Here is a 15,997-nt window from a genome sequence, read left to right on the forward strand (position 1 = left end):
ACACTTGCTGTCACTGCAATGCACAGTCAATTGACTGACTTTATTGCACAGAAGCGAGCAGACCCAAGTTTGGTTTGGTAACAGTACTGAATAATAAGAAAGTGTGTATAGAAGAGTGATAAATCACTTTTGTTTCAGGAACCAAGTAGATTTATTGATGTGATTTTTCTGTGTAAATATTCTTTAGGAATGAGATTTTGCAGGTTTCATATTTTTGGTTACTATTTATGTAAGCAGCCTGTATTTAAGTTGATACAGAAGTAGACACTGGTTGAACATTACCCTTCAATTGCTAAAACCAGTGACTTTGTGATGTCACAGCTACCCTTCAATTGCTAGGAGACCAGTGACTTTGTGATGTCACAGCTTTTTTACTTTGAGAACCACTGTGATGGTCTAGAAATTTTATCTCTGTAGGCCAGCCAGGCAGCATTAGGAAATGCGGAGTGTAAAATCAGCCAGATAAGAAAAGTATCTGAGGAAATATTTCTTTGAGATGGCACATTTTTCTTCAGAAATTCAAGATGTGCTTCCTAGAGATGAATCAACTGGTTCAGAAACCACCATTAGATCCCCTTTGTGTGATTACACACATACTGAGGACTCAGTTTTGAGATCTATCATTGAAGAAGCAGCCTTTCAGGCTTTGTTTGAGGAAGTAGTGTTAAAAATGCCACGTTACACATTTTCTGTCTCTGAAACAGATGAATTGAACGATTTTCTTTCACTCAATTTTCCTCAAAAACTTTGGAAGATAGTTGAAAGTGATCAGTTTAAATCTATTTGGTGGGATGAGAGTGGCACTTCTATAGTGATCAATGAAGAAGTCTTCAAGAAAGAAGTCTTAGAAAGAAAGGCCCCTTTCAGAATATTTGAAACTCGTAGTGTGAAAAGTATAGTTCGACAGCTTAACCTTTATGGGTTTAGAAAAAAGCAACAAACTTTTCAAAGATCTGCTTCACTAGCTGACTTTCTGGAAGAAGAAAACAATGTCTCTGTTTTGAGCAAGGTATTCCAAACTTTTCACTTATTATTGGCAATATGTAAGATTAAATTATGTAACCTAGAAAGCATGTTCACATATGTAGCTAAAACTGAATTTAAAATTGAGATAACAAACTGTTGAAAAGCTTTATTTTTTGAAGTTGAGAACAGCTAGAGGTTAAAATATTTGATATTTAACAAACAGTCCTAGTGACTTGAAACTGGATACAAGTCCTGAAGCTAATTAAAGTGGGATTGACTATATATGTTTACAACATATTTTTACTTGGTATTTACTGTATGTGTTTACAACATATTTTTACTTGAGGATCATAATTGCTTCTAACATGTAAGGTTTTTTTTTTTATAGTTCTTATGCTTTCATGGTTTGTAAACCATATTTTAAATTTCAATTGGAGGCTAATTACATTACAATATTGTAGTGGTTTTGCCATACATGACATGAATCAGCCATGAATGTACATGTGTTCACCATCCTGAACCCCTCTCCCACCTCCCTCCCCATCCAATCCCTCTGGGTCATCCCAGGGCACCAGCAATGAGCACTGTGCTCATGTATTGAACCTAGACTGGCGATCTGTTTCTCATATGTTAATATACAAGTTTTGATGCTATTCTCTCAATTCATCCCACCCTTGCCTTCTCCCACAGGGTGGAAAAGACTGTTCTTTACGTGTGTGCCTCTTTTGCTGTCTCAGATATAAGGTTATCGTTACCATCTTTCTAAATTGCACATATATGCTTTGGTATACTGTATTGGTGTTTTCCTTTCTGGGTTAATTCACCCTAATGCTCCAGTTTCATCCACCTCATTAGAACTGATTCAAATGTATTCTTTATAATGGCTGAGTAATATTCCATTGTGTACATGTACCACTGTTTTCTTATCCATTTGTCTGCTGATGGAAATTTAGGTTGCTTCTGTGTCCTGGCTATTTTAAACAGTCCTGTGATGAACATTTGGGTACAAGTGTCTCTTTTGGTTCTGGTTTTCTCAGTGTGTATGCCCAACAGTGGGATTGCTGGGTCATATGGCAGTTCTATTTCCAGTTTTTAAAGGAATCTCCACACTGTTCTCCAGAGTGGCTGTACTAGTTTGCATTCCCACCAACAGTTTGAGAGGGTACCCTTTTCTCCACAGCCTCTCCAGCATTTATTGTTTGTAGACTTTTGGATAGCAGTCATTCTGATTGACGTAAGATGGTACCTGATTGTGGTTTTGATGTGCATTTCTCTGATAAAGTGTGATGTTGAGCATCTTTTCATGTGTTTGTTAGCCATCTGCACGTCTTCTTTGGAGAAATGTCTGTTTAGTTCTTTATGCTGTTTTTTGATTGGGTCGTTTATGTATTTGGAATTGAGTTGCAAGTGTTGTTTGCATATTTTTGAGATTAATTCTTTGTCAGCTGCTTCATTTGTTATTATTTTCTCCCATTCTGAAGGCTGTCTTTTCACCTTGCTTATAGTTTCCTTCGTTGTGCAAAAGCTTTTTAGTTTAACTAGGTCCTATTTGTTTATTTTTGCCTTATTTTCCATTACTATTGGAGGTAGGTCACAGAAGGTCCTGCTGTGATTTATGTCGGAGAGTGATTTTCTAGCAGTTTTATAGTTTCTGGTCTTACATTTAAATCTTTCATACATTTTGAGTTTATTTTTTGTGTATGGTGTTAGAAAGTGTTTTAGTTTCATTCTTTTACAAGTGGTTGATCAGTTTTGCCAGCACCACTTATTAAGGAGGTTGTCTTTTCTCCATTGTATATCCTGCCTCCTTTGTCAAAGATAAGGTGTCCATAGGTGCGTGGATTTATCTCTGGGTTTTCCATTATGTTCCATTGTTCTATATTTGTGTCTTTGTGCCAGTACCATACTGTCTTGATGACTGCAGCTTTGTAGTGTAACCTGAAGTCAGGCAGGTTGATTCCTCCAATTCCATTTCTTTCTCAAGATTGCTTTGACTATTCGAGGTTTTTTGTATTTCCATACAAATTGTGAAATTATTTGTTCCAGTTCTGTGACAAATACCATTGGTAGCTTGATAGGGATTGCATTGAATCTATAGATATCTTTGGGTAGTAAACTCATTTTCACTATATTGGTTCTTCGAATCCATGAACATGGTATATTTTGCCTTCTATTTGTGTCCTCTATGATTTCTTTCATCAGTGGTTAATAGTTTCTATATATATATATGTCTTTTGTTTCCCTAGGTAGATGTATTTCTAAGTATTTGTTCTTTTTGTTGTAATGGTGGATGGAATTGCTTCCTTAAATTCTCTTTCTGTTTTCTCACTGTTAGTGTATAGGAATGCAAGGGATTTCTGTGTGTTAATTATGTATCCTGCAACTTTACTATATTCATTGATTAGATCTGGTAATTTTCTGGTGGAGTATTTAGGGTTTTCTATGTAGAGGATCATGTCATCTGCACACAGAGTTTTACTTCTTGTTTTCCTATCTGGAATCCTTTTATTTCTTTTTCTGCCCTGATTGCTATAGCGAAAACTTACAAAACTATGTTGTATAGTAGTGGCCAGAGTGGGCACCCGTCTTGTTCCTTTAGGAACATTTCCTTTAGGGGAAATGCTTTCAATTTTTGAACATTGAGGATAATGTTTGCTGTGGGTTTGTCATATATAGCTTTTATTATGTTGAGGTATGTTTCTCCTATTCCTGCTTTCTGGAGGGTTTTTTAATCATAAATGGATATTGAATTTTGTCAAGGGATTTCTCTGCAGCTATTGAGATAATCATATGGTTTTTATTTTTCAATTTGTTAATGTGGTGTATTGCATTGATTAATTTGTGAGTATTAAAGAATAATTTCATCCCTGGTATAAAGCCCAGTTAGTCATGATGTATTATTTTTTAACATGTTGCTGGATTCGGTTTGACAGGATTTTGTTAAACATTTTTGCTTCTATGTTCCTCAGTCATATTGGTCTGTAGTTTTCTTTTTTTGTGGCATCTTTGTCTGGTATTGATATTAGGGTGATGGTGGCCTATTAGAATGAGTTTGGAAGTTTACATTCCTCTGCAATTTTCTGGAAGAGTTTGAGTAGGATAGGTGTTAGTTCTCTAAATTTTTTCAGCTGTGAAGCCATCTGTTCCTGGGCTTTTGTTTACTGAAGGATTTCTCACTATGATTTTTATTTCTGTGCTTGTGATGGGTCTGTTACATTTTCCATTTCTTCCTCATTCAGTTTTGGAAAGTTGTACTTTTCTAAGAATTTGTCCATTTCTTCAAGTTGTCCATTTTATTGGCATATAGTTGCTGACAGTAATTTCTTATGGTCCTTCATTACTGTATAGTCTCTTGTGATTTCTCCATTTTCATTTTTAATGTTTTCAAATTTGATTCTTCTCCCTTTTTAACTTGATGAGTTTGGCCAGTGGTTTGTCAATTTTATTTATCTCCTCAAAGAACCAGCTTTCAGCTTTGTTGATTTTTGCTATAGTCTGTTTTTTTCTTTTGCATTTATTTCTGCTCTATTTTATTATTTCTTTCCTTCTACTTGCTCTGGAGTTCTTCATTTCCTCCGTTTCTAGTTACTTTAGGTGTAGAGTTAGGTTATTTATCTGACTTTTTTCCCCTTTCTTGAATTAATCCTGTATTGCTATGAACCTTCCCCTAAGCACTGCTTTTACAGTGTCCCATAGGTTTGGGGTTGTTGTGTTTTCATTTTCATTCGTTTCTATGCATACTTTGATTTCTTTTTTATTTCTTCTGTGATTTGTTGGTTAATCAGAAGCGTGTTGTTCAGCCTCCGTATGTTGGAATTTTTAATAGTTTTTCTCCTCCAATTGACATTTAATCTTACAGCATTGTGGTCTGGAGCTGCTTGGAATGATCTCAATGTTTTTGAATTTACCGAGGCTAGATTTGTGGCCCAGGATGTGATCTATCCTGGAGAAGGATCCATGTGCACTTGAGAAAAAAGGTGAAATTCATTGTTTTGTGGTGAAATGTCTTACAGATATCAATTAAGTCTAACTGGTCCATTGTATCATTTAAAGTTTGTGTTTCCTTGTTAATTTCTGTTTAGCTGACATATCCATAGGTGTGAGTGGGATGTCAAGGTCTCCCACTACTATTGTGTTATTGTTAATTTCCCCTTTCATACTTGTTAGCATTTGCCTTACATATTGTGGTGCCCCTTTGTTGGGTGCATATATATTTATAATTTTTATGTCTTCTTCTTGGATTGATCCTTTGAACATTATGTAGTGTCCTTCTCTGTCTCTTTTCACAGACTTTATTTTAAAGTCTATTTTATTTGATATGAGTATTGCTATTCCTGCTTTCTTTTTGTCTGTATTTTCGTGGAATATCTTTTTCCAACCCTTCACTTTCAGTCTGTATGCGTCCCGTGTTTTGAGGTGGATCTTTTGTAGACAAGATATATAAGGGTCTTGCTTTTGTATCCATTCAGCCAGTCTTTGTCTTTTGGTTGGGGCATTCAACCCATTTACATTGAAGGTAATTATTGATAAGTAAGATCCCATTGCCATTTACTTTGTTATTTTGGGTTTGAATTTAGATATCCTCTCTGTGTTTCCTGTCTAGAGAAATCCTTTAGCATTTGTTGGAGAGCTGGTTTGATGGTGCTGAATTCTATCAGCTTTTGCATGTCTGTAAAGCTTTTGATTTCTCCTTCATAATTGAGTGAGATCCTTCTGGGTATAATAATCTGGGTTGTAGGTTTTTCTCTTTCATTACTTTAAGTGTGTCTTGCCATTCCATTCTGACCTGAAGAGTTTCTATTAAAAGATCAGCTGCTATCCTTATGGGAACACGAATGTCTCTTATTTGTTGTTTCTCCCTTGCTGCTTTAATTTTTACACTTATTTTTATTAGTTGGAGGCTAATTACCTTACAGTCCTGTAGTGGTTTTTGCCATTCATTGACATGAATCAGCCACGGATTTACATGAGTTCCCCATCCCAATCCCCCCTCCTGCCTCCCTCTCCATCCCATCCCTCTGGGTGTTCCCATTGCACCAGCTCTGAGCAGTTGTCACATGCATCCAACCTGGGCTGGTGAGCTGTTTCACCCTTGATAGTATACTGTTTCAATTTTATTCTCTCAGTACATTCCACCCTCGCCTTCTCCCACAGAGTCTAAAATTTTGTTCTGTACATCTGTGTCTCTTTTTCTGTTTTGCATATAGGGTTATCATTATCATCTTTTAAAATTCCATATATATGCATGAGAATACTGTATTGGTCTTTATCTTCCTGGCTTACTTCACTCTGTATAATGGATGCCAGTTTCATTCATCTCATTTGAACTGATTAAAATGAATTCTTTTTAATGCCTGAGTAATATTCCATGGTGTATATGTACCACAGCTTCCTTATCCATTCATCTGCTGATGGGCATCTAGGTTGCTTCCATGTCCTGACTATTATAAACTGTGCTAGGATGAACATAGGGGTGCACGTGTCTCTTTCAGATCTGGTTTCCTTGGTGTGTATGCCCAGGAGTGGAATTGCTGGGTCATATGGAAGTTCTATTTCCAGGTTTTTAAGGAGTCTCCATACTGTTCTCCATAGTGGCTGTACTAGTTTGCATTCCCAACAACAGTTGAAGAGGGTTCCTTTTACTCCACACCCTCTCCAGCATTTATTACTTGTAGACTTTTGGATAGCAGCGATTCTGACTGGTGTGTAATTTTACATCATTGAGGTTTTGATTTACATTTCTCTGATAATGAGTGATGTTGAGCATCTTTTCATGTGTTTGTTAGACATCTATATGTCTTCTTTCGAAAAATGTCTGTTTAGCTCTTTGGCCCATATTTTGATTGGGTCATTTATTTTTCTGGAATTGAGCTTCAGGAGTTGCTTGTATATTTTTGAGATTAATCCTTTGTCTGTTTCTTCATTTTCTCCCACTCTGAGGGCTGTGTTTTCACCTTGCTTATAGTTTCCTTTGTTGTGCAAGTGCTTTTAAATTTATTTAGGTCCCATTTGTTTATTTTTGCTTTTATTTCCAATATTCTGGGAGGTGGGTCATAGAGGATCTTTCTGTGATTTATGTCGGAGAGTGTTTTGCCTATGTTCTCCTCTATGAGCTTTATAGTTTCTGGTCTTACATTTAGATCTTTAATCCATTTTGTGTTTATTTTTGTGTATGGTGTTAAAAAGTGTCCTAGTTTCATTGTTTTACAAATGGTTTACCAGTTTTCATAGCACCACTTGTTAAAGAGGTTGTCTTTTTTCCATTGTATATTCTTGCCTCCTTTTTGGAAGATAAGGTGTCCACAGGTACGTGGATTTATCTCTGGGCTTTCTATTTTGTTCCATTGATCTATATTTCTGTCTTTGTTCCAATACCATACTGTCTTGATGACTGTGGCTTTGTAGTAGAGCTTGAAGTCAGGCAGGTTGATTCCTCCAGTTCCATTCTTCTTTCTCAAAATTGCTTTGGCTATTCAAGGTTTTTTGTATTTCCATACAAATTGTGAAATTTTTTGTTCTAGTTCTGTGAAGAATACCATTTGTAGCTTGATAGGGATTGCATTGAATCTATAGATTTCTTTGGCTAGTATAGTCATTTTGACAATATTGCTTCTTCCAATCCATGAACATGGTATATTTCTCAATCTGTTTGTGTCCTCTTTGATTTCTTTCATCAGTGTTTTATAGTTTTCTATGTATAGGTCTTTTGTTTCTTTTGGTAGATATACTCCTAAATATTTTATTCTTTTTGTTTTAATTGTGAATGTTATTATTTCCTTAATTTCTCTTTCTGTTTTCTCATTGTTAGTGTATAGGAATGCAAAGGGTTTCTGTGTGTTAATTTTATTCCTGCAACTTTACTATATTCATTGATTAGCTCCAGTAATTCTGGTAGAGTCTTTAGGGTTTTCTATGTAGTGGATCATGTCATCTGCAAACAGTGAGAGTTTCACTTCTTCTTTTCCTATCTGGATTCGTTTGATTTCTTTTTCTGCTCTGATTGCTGTGGGCAAAACTTCCAAATCTATGTTGAATAGTAGTGGTGAGAGTGTGCACACTTGTCTTGTTCCTGGTTTTAGGGGAAATGCCTTCAAATTCTTTCAAGTTTTCAACATTGAGGATAATGTTTGCTGTGGGTTTGTCATGTATAGCTTTTATTATGTTTCAATATGTTCCTTCTCGGAGAAGGCAATGGCACCCGACTCCAGTACTCTTGCCTGGAAAATCTCATGGATGGAGGAGCCTGGTAGGCTGCAGTCCATGGGGTCACGAGGAGTCAGACATGACTGAGAGACTTCACTTTCACTTTTCACCTTTATGCATTGGAGAAGGAAATGGCAACCCACTCCAGTGTTCTTGCCTGGAGAATCCCAGGGATGGGGTCACACAGAGTCAGACACGACTGAAGTGACTTAGCAGTAGCAGCATGTTCCTTCTATTCCTGCTTTCTGGAGAGTTTTTATCATAAATGGATGTTGAATTTTGTCAAAGGCTTTTTCTGCATCTATTGACATAATCATATGGATTTTATCTTTCAATTTGTTAATATGGTGTATGACATTGATTGATTTGTGGATATTAAAGACTCCTTGCATTCCTGGGATAAAGCCTACTTGGTGATGATGTATGATCTTTTTCATATGTTGTTGGATTCTGTTTGCTAGAATTTTGTGAAGGATTTTTGCATCTATGTTCATCAGTGATATTGGCCTGTAGTTTTCCTTTTTTTGTGGCATCTTTGTCTGGTTTTAGATTAGGGTGATGGTGGCCTCATAGAATGAGTTTGGAAGTTTACCTTCTTCTGCAGTTTTCTGGAAGAGTTTGAGTAAGATAGGTGTTAGCTCTTCTCTAAATTTTTGGTAGAATTCAGCTGTGACGCCGTCTGGTCCTGGGCTTTTGTGTGCTGGAATATTTCTGATTACAATTTCGATTTCCATGCTTGTGATGTGTCTGTTAAGATCTTCTATTTCTTCCTGGTTCAGTTTTGGGATGTTATACTTTTCTAGGAATTTGTCCATTTCTTCCAAGTTTTCCATTTTATTGGCATAGAGCTGCTGTTAGCAAATTTTTATGGTCCTTTGTATTTCAGTGTTGTCTGTTGTGATCTCTCCATTTTCATTTCTAATTTTTAGGTTTGGTTCTTCTCCATTTGTTTCTTATTGAGTCTTGTTAACAGTTTGTCAATTTCGTATATCTCCTCAAAGACCCAGCTTTTAGCTTTGTTGATTTTTGCTATGGTCTCTCTCTCTCTCTCTCTTTTTTTTTTTTGCTTTTATTTCTACCCTAATGTTTAATATTTCCTACCTTCTACTAACCCTGGGGTTCTTAATTTCTTCCTTCTCTAGTTGCTTTAGGTGTAGAGCTAGGTTATTTATTTTACTTTTTTCTTGTTTCTTGAGGTAAGCCTGTAATGCTCTGAACCTTCCCCTAAGCCCTGCTTTTACAGTATCCCATAGTTTTGGGGTTGTTGTGTTTTCATTTTCACTCGTTTCTATGCATATTTTGATTTCTTTTTTTATTTCTTCTATAATTTGTTGGTTATTCATAAGCCTGTTATTTAGCCTCCATATGTTTGAATTTTTAATAGTTTTTTTTTTTTTTTCCTGTAATTGAGATCTAGTCTCACTGCATTGTGGTTAGAACAGATGACTGGAATGATTTCAATTTTTTTGAATTTCCCAAGGCTAGATTTGTGGCCCAGGATGTGATGTATTCTGGAGAAGGTTCCGTGTGCACTTGAGAAAAAGGTGAAATTGATTGTTTTGGGTGCAATGTCCTATCGATATCAATGAGGTCTAGCTGGTCCATTGTGTCATTTAAAGTTTGTGTTTCCTTGTTAATTTTCTATTTAGTATATCTATCCATAGATGTGAGTGGGGTTTTAAAGTCTCCCACTACTATTGTGTTATTGTTAATTTCCCCTTTCATATTCATTAGCATTTGCCTTACATATTGTGGTCCTCCTATGTTGGGTGCATATATATTTATAATTGTTATATCTTCTTCTTGGATTCATGCTTTGATCATTATGAAGTGTCCTTCTTTGTCTCTTTTCACAGCCTTTATTTATTTATTTAATTTTTTTCTGATTTATTTTTATTCATTGGAGGCTAATTACTTTACAATATTGCAGTGTTTTTTTGCCATATATTGACATGAATCAGCCATGGATTTATATGTGTTCCCCATTCTGATCCCCCCTCCCGCCTCCCTCTACATCTCATCCCTCTGGGTCTTCCCAGTGCACCAGACCTGAGCACCCGTCTCATGCATCCAACCTGGGCTGGTGATCTGTTTCAGCCTTGATAGTATACTTGTTTCAATGCTGTTCTCTCTAAACATCCCACCCTCGCCTTCTCCCACAGAGTCTAAATGTCTGTTCTATACATCTGTGTCTCTTTTTCTGTTTCATTATCATCTTCTAAAATTCCATAATATGCATTAGTATACTGCATTGGTCTTTATCTTTCTGGCTTAATTCACTCTGTATAATGGGCTCCAGTTTCATCCATCTCATTAGAACTGATTCAAATGAATTCTTTTTAATGGCTGAGTAATATTCCATAGTGTACATGTACCACAGCTTCCTTATCCATTCGTCTACTGATGGACATCTAGGTTGTTTCCATGTCCTTTCTATTATAAACAGTGCTGCGATGAACACAGTGGTACATGTGTCTCTTTCATATCTGGTTTCCTTGGTGTGTATGCTCAGGAGTGGGATTGCTGGGTCATATGACAGTTCTATTTCCATTTTTAAAAGAAATCTCCACCCTGTTTTCCATAGTGGCTCACAGTCTTTATTTTAAAATCTATTTTATCTGATATGAGTATTGTGACTCCAGCTTTCTTTTGGTCTCCATTTGCGTGAAATAATTTTTCCTATCCCTTCACTTTCAGTCTGTACGTGTCCCTTGTTTTGAGGTGAGTCTCTTGTAGACAGCATATATAGGGGTCTTGTTTTCGTATCCATTCAGCCAGTCTTTGTCTTTTTGTTGGGGCATTCAGCCCATTTACATTGAAGGTAATTATTGATAGGTATGCTCCCGTTGCCATTTACTTTGTTGTTTTGGGTTCGCTTTTATACAAGCTTTCTGTGTTTCCTGTCTAGAGAAGATCCTTTAGCATTTGTTGAAGAGCTGGTTTGGTGGTGTTGAATTCCCTCAGCTTTTGCTTGTCTGTAAAGCTTTTCAATTCTCCTTCATATCTGAATGAGATCCTTGCTGGGTACAGTAATCTGGTTTGTAGTTTATTCTCTTTCCTTACTTTAAGTATGTCTTGCCATTCCCTTCTGGCCTGAAGAGTTTTATTGATAAATCAGCTGTTATCCTTATGGGAATCCCTTTGTGTGTTATTTGTTGTTTCTCCCTTGCTGCTTTTAATATTTGTTCTTTGTGTTTGATCTTTGTTAATTTGTTTAATAAGTGTCTTTAGGTGTTTCACCTTGGGTTTATCATGTTTGGGACTCTCTGGATTTCTAGGACTTGTGTAACTATTTCGTTCCCCATTTTAGGGAAGTTTTCAGCTATTATCTCCTCGAGTATTTTCTCATGGCCTTTCTTTTTGTCTTCTTTTTAAGGGACTCCTATGATTCAAATGTTGGGGCATTTCACATTGTCCCAGAGTTCCCTGAGGTTGTCCTCATTTCTTTTGATTCTTTTTTCTTTTTTGCTCTCTGCTTCATTTATTTTCACCATTTCATCTTCTACCTCACTTATCCTATCTTCTGCCTCCATTATTCTACTCTTGGTTCCCTCCAGAGTGTTTTGGATCTCATTTATTGCATTATTCATTATATACTGACTCTTTTTTATTTCTTCTAGGTCCTTTTAAACATTTCTTGTATCTTCTCAATCCTAGTCTCCAGGCTATTTATCTGTAACTCCATTTTGTTTTCAAGATTTTGGATCATTGTTATTATCATTATTCTAAATTCTTTTTCAGGTAGATTCCCTATCTCCCCTCTTTTGTTTGACTTGGTGGGCATTTTTCATGTTCCTTTACTTGTTGGGTATTTCTTTGCCTTTTCATCAGTTTAGATTGCTGTGTTTGGAGTGACCTTTCTGTGTTCTGGTGGCCTGTGGTTCCTTTTTATTGTGGAGGTTTCTCCCGGTGGGTGGGGTTGGATGACTTAAGCCTCCTCCCTTTGGTTTTCAGTCTTATTCTTACAGTTGCCACAAGACTTCTCCACCTATACAGCACTGATGATAAAACATCTAGGTTAATGATGAAAAGTTTCTCCACAGTGAGGGACACCCAGAGAGGTTCACAGAGTAACATGGAGATGAGAAGAGGGAAAAGGGAGATAGAGGTAGATAGGGAGATAGAGATAGAGGAAGAGGAGATAGAGGTAGAGATAAAGGACTCAAAAGGGGAGAGAGAAAGCTATCCAGTAATCAATTCTCTATGTACTCTCCACAGTCTGGGCACCTCAGTGGGGTTTACAGTTACACAGAGAAGAGAAGAGGGAGGAAGGAGACAGAGGTGACCAGGAAGAGAAAACGGGGTGTCAAAAGGAGAGAGACAGATCCGGCCAGTAATCAGTTACCTAAGTGTTCTCCACAGCCTGGAACACACAAAATGATTCACATAGTTCGGTAGAGATGAGAAGGGGGAGGCAAGAGATAGAGGCGACCTGGTGGAGAAAAAGGAGAGTTAAAAGGGGAAGAGAGCAATCAAGGCTGTAATCACACTCCCAAGTTAAAATGGGTACTGAAGATTGGGTTCTTAAAGGCACAAAATTGATAATAAGTACCAAAAAGCAAAGATTAAAAATCTAGAGTAGAGGTTAGACTCTCAAAAATGCAGTATTAAAGAAAAGTCACAAAAATTATAAAATATATATATGAAGTTTGCTTTTAAAATAGGGTCTTTTTTGGCAAGGTAATAGTAGGTTATAAAAATGAAAATTAGGGAGTAATAGAGGACTCTAATAACTTAAACAATGGTAAAAGTAAAAATATATCTAGGAATTTCTCTGGAGCTGTTGCAGGCAGCGTGGGGTCAGTTCAGTTTCAGATAGTTCCTTGATCTGGTTTATACTTCTCAAGACCAATAGGCCCCTTCCAATGCAGTCGGTGCTAACTACAGGGTTTTAATCTGTTGCACCTATCACTTCCAGAGCGGTTCCCTCTGTTTATTTTAGTTTCTTCTATTTGCTGGTCTCTTCAGTGTCTAATTTCCACCCTGACACAAGGGGGCAAAAGTGGTCAGTATTTAGGCTCACTTGTTCAGTCATGCTGTGGGGAGGGAGGAACACTGTAAAGAAATATCACTGGCGTGGGAAATGCTCGAAGACTCGGCCGCATTGGGTTTGCCCCAGCTCAGGGTGCGTGCACTTTCCCAGTTTATACTTCTCAGGATCTATGTTGCTACTGCTAGTGCACTGTCTGAAGGAGGCCCTGGGTTGTGTGCACTTCCCAGGTCTAAGCCACTCAGGTAAGGTTCTCGGGTACTCCACAAAGGCGTGGACTCGGTTGGGCCTGTGTTTTGTGCCCTTCCCAGGTCCCAGCATCTCAGGCGACCAGGTGCTTCTAGTAGTCTCCCCAGGTGGGGGGTGCATCTTATCACCTCCCTGGTCCCAGCCGCTTGGTTTCCTGGTGGCAGCGGGCGTGCCTGCCTCAGGTGTGCCGTAAGCCTCTTGTGGGGAACTGATCTCTGGCCGTGACCCTCCCGGAGGATGTCAACCATCCAGAATCCCAAGAAGTCTTGGTTAGCAACTGGGTGCCTGCTTGCAGTTTGGTAGAGGATGCCTCCCTGGGCCCGATATTGCCCCTTTCTGGCTCTAGCTGCCCCTGCTTGCCTCCCCGTCTCCAGGGGTGATGGGATGGTCTGCAGCCGGCTAGCTCTCCTCTGGTGTTTGCTCAGTCCTTTGTTCTGTGAGCGGGCCCCGCTGTGCCTTAGGTTAGGGCTTTTCATGGGATAGTTCTCTCTGACTCTCTCTCTCTCTCTCTCTCTCTCTCTCTCTCTCTCTCTCTCTGTCTATCCCACAGTTGTGGCTGCTATCTGATGTTAGTTCCCTCAGATGCCTCGGGCAGTTCAGGCCCTGTCCTTACCCTAAGCAATGCAGCCTGCACCTCCCTGTTCAGCCCACACTTGCTGGTGGCGGACATGAGCACTGGGAGTTGCCTTTAGGCACGTAATCTGTGGGTTTTATTTATTTATTTATTTTTCTCCTAGTTATGTAGCCCTCTGAGATTCCAACACTCTCCACAGACCCACTGGTGAGAGTGTTTCCTAATATTTGGAAACTTCTCCTTTTTTAAGACTCCCTTCCTGGGACAGATCTCCTTCCCTACGTCTTTTGTGTCTCTTTTTATCTTTTATATTTTGTCCTAACTTCTTTCAAAGACAATGGGCTGCCATTCTGGGGGCTTGATGTCTTCTGCCAGCATTCAGAAGTTGTTTTGTGGAATTTGCTCAGCTTTCAAATGTTCTTTCAAAGAATTTGTGGGGGAGAAAGTGGTCTCCCCATCTTATTCTTCTGCCATCTTCAGAACGCCTCTCTCTAATATGTAAGATGTTAAAACTACTAATGGAGGTATTTTATTTGATGCTATTTCATTTGTATCATTAAAAGAGTAAATGCTTATAGTCTAGTTTTGCTTGTCAGTTTTACCTTGGTTTATAAAGAAACTAAATAATTTTCTCCTTTGATTTTAGTTACAGATCTATCATAATCCAAATTTCAAAAGAGGCTATCCCCAACTTTTACTAAGACTGAAAAGAAGAGTTGGGATTAAAAATGTCTCTCCAATATCTTCATTAGTTCGAGATTACAAGAAGAAGCATGTTAAAGCACGGGGCAACATACATGATCGTAACTCTAATTTTCTTCCTGAAACTAGCGGGCAGAGTGCATTTTCATCCTCAACAAGTTTAAGTGTGCCTTTCATACGGAAGCCTTATACCAGGCAGACAGTCGCTAATTGAAGTGCCCTCTCTCCGTGTGATTTTCCTTCCCCATCATCAATATCAGTTAGACAAACAGAACAGATTGTGATAGATCAACCTGCTGTTTTAAATCAGTTGAGCATTTTAAATTGGCACTCACTTAGCAGCTACACTCAAGCAAATGGCCTCATTGAGAATGTTACTACTACAATTACTTCTATTTCTCAGAACCACATCATATCTCCATTACAGAGCAGTTATTTTGGACTGATGGTGGAGCCTTCTTAATTTCCAGTTAGGTTCAGCAATATGTCAGCCTATGACAGTCCTTTTCCCAACCTGCAGCAGAGAGGCAACTCATGGTCCCCAGTGCCAAGGATCCGTGATACATCTGCCTCCTCTCTTTCAAAGTCAACTCATCAAAAAATCTTCATTATATGAAAACTGTCCTAATTAAAACTGATCTATCAAATATGTGTCAGATTATGCAGCATAATGAAGATTAAAATTTATGGTGGGAGACATCAACAAATTCCTACAAGTCTCATATTTGAACAATAAAGTTACATGTTCATCTTCATAGTTTCATTTTCTATTTTGAAACGAGTAAATGGGGCCGTATTTCATTGTCTGGCCATATTAATGTGTTGTTTTATACACTCTTTAGTTCAAGGAAGCGTTCTTTATGCATCCTAGGTAAATGACAGCTAATCAATTGTTTGTAAGCAAGAAAATGAGAACAAAGGGAAAAGAGGTAAAGACTGAAAAACTGATTTCTGAAATCATCCCTGCTGAAGTGAATGGGTGTCTAAATTATGATGGTATGGGAGAAGGAAGGGATACAAATAAAATAGAAAAATGCAAATACACAGTACATACCTTAGAGTATTCTGAGTTACATCATACTCTATGAGTTACTGGATAGAGTCTTAAGAGTTTGACAGATTGTCTGCATAGAAATTCATTTCATCTATGAAAACATAGATGTTGTAGCATATCCAAAATCATGATCACCATCATACCATCACTGGGATACCAAAGATAACATGGCATAGTCAATGATTGGCCCATGGTCAGCACAAGATTGGTACTTTACAAGATAGGTATTTTACCTTATAATACAAGGCATTATATAGGG

The 15,997-nt window shown here is 37.8% G+C and overlaps 1 protein-coding gene across 1 annotated transcript; it reads left to right on the forward strand.

Moving 5' to 3' along the window:
• The first annotated feature begins 496 nt into the window (after positions 1-496).
• On the forward strand, positions 497-15,147 carry LOC133052476 (heat shock transcription factor, Y-linked-like). The gene is given in 2 exon segments (XM_061137389.1): positions 497-1,009; positions 14,629-15,147. Coding segments are annotated over 2 exon segments (1,032 nt in total).
• Positions 15,148-15,997: the final 850 nt, after the last annotated feature.

Source organism: Dama dama, chromosome X (assembly GCF_033118175.1).
Source record: "Dama dama isolate Ldn47 chromosome X, ASM3311817v1, whole genome shotgun sequence".
In the NCBI taxonomy this organism is placed as follows: Eukaryota; Metazoa; Chordata; class Mammalia; order Artiodactyla; family Cervidae; genus Dama; species Dama dama.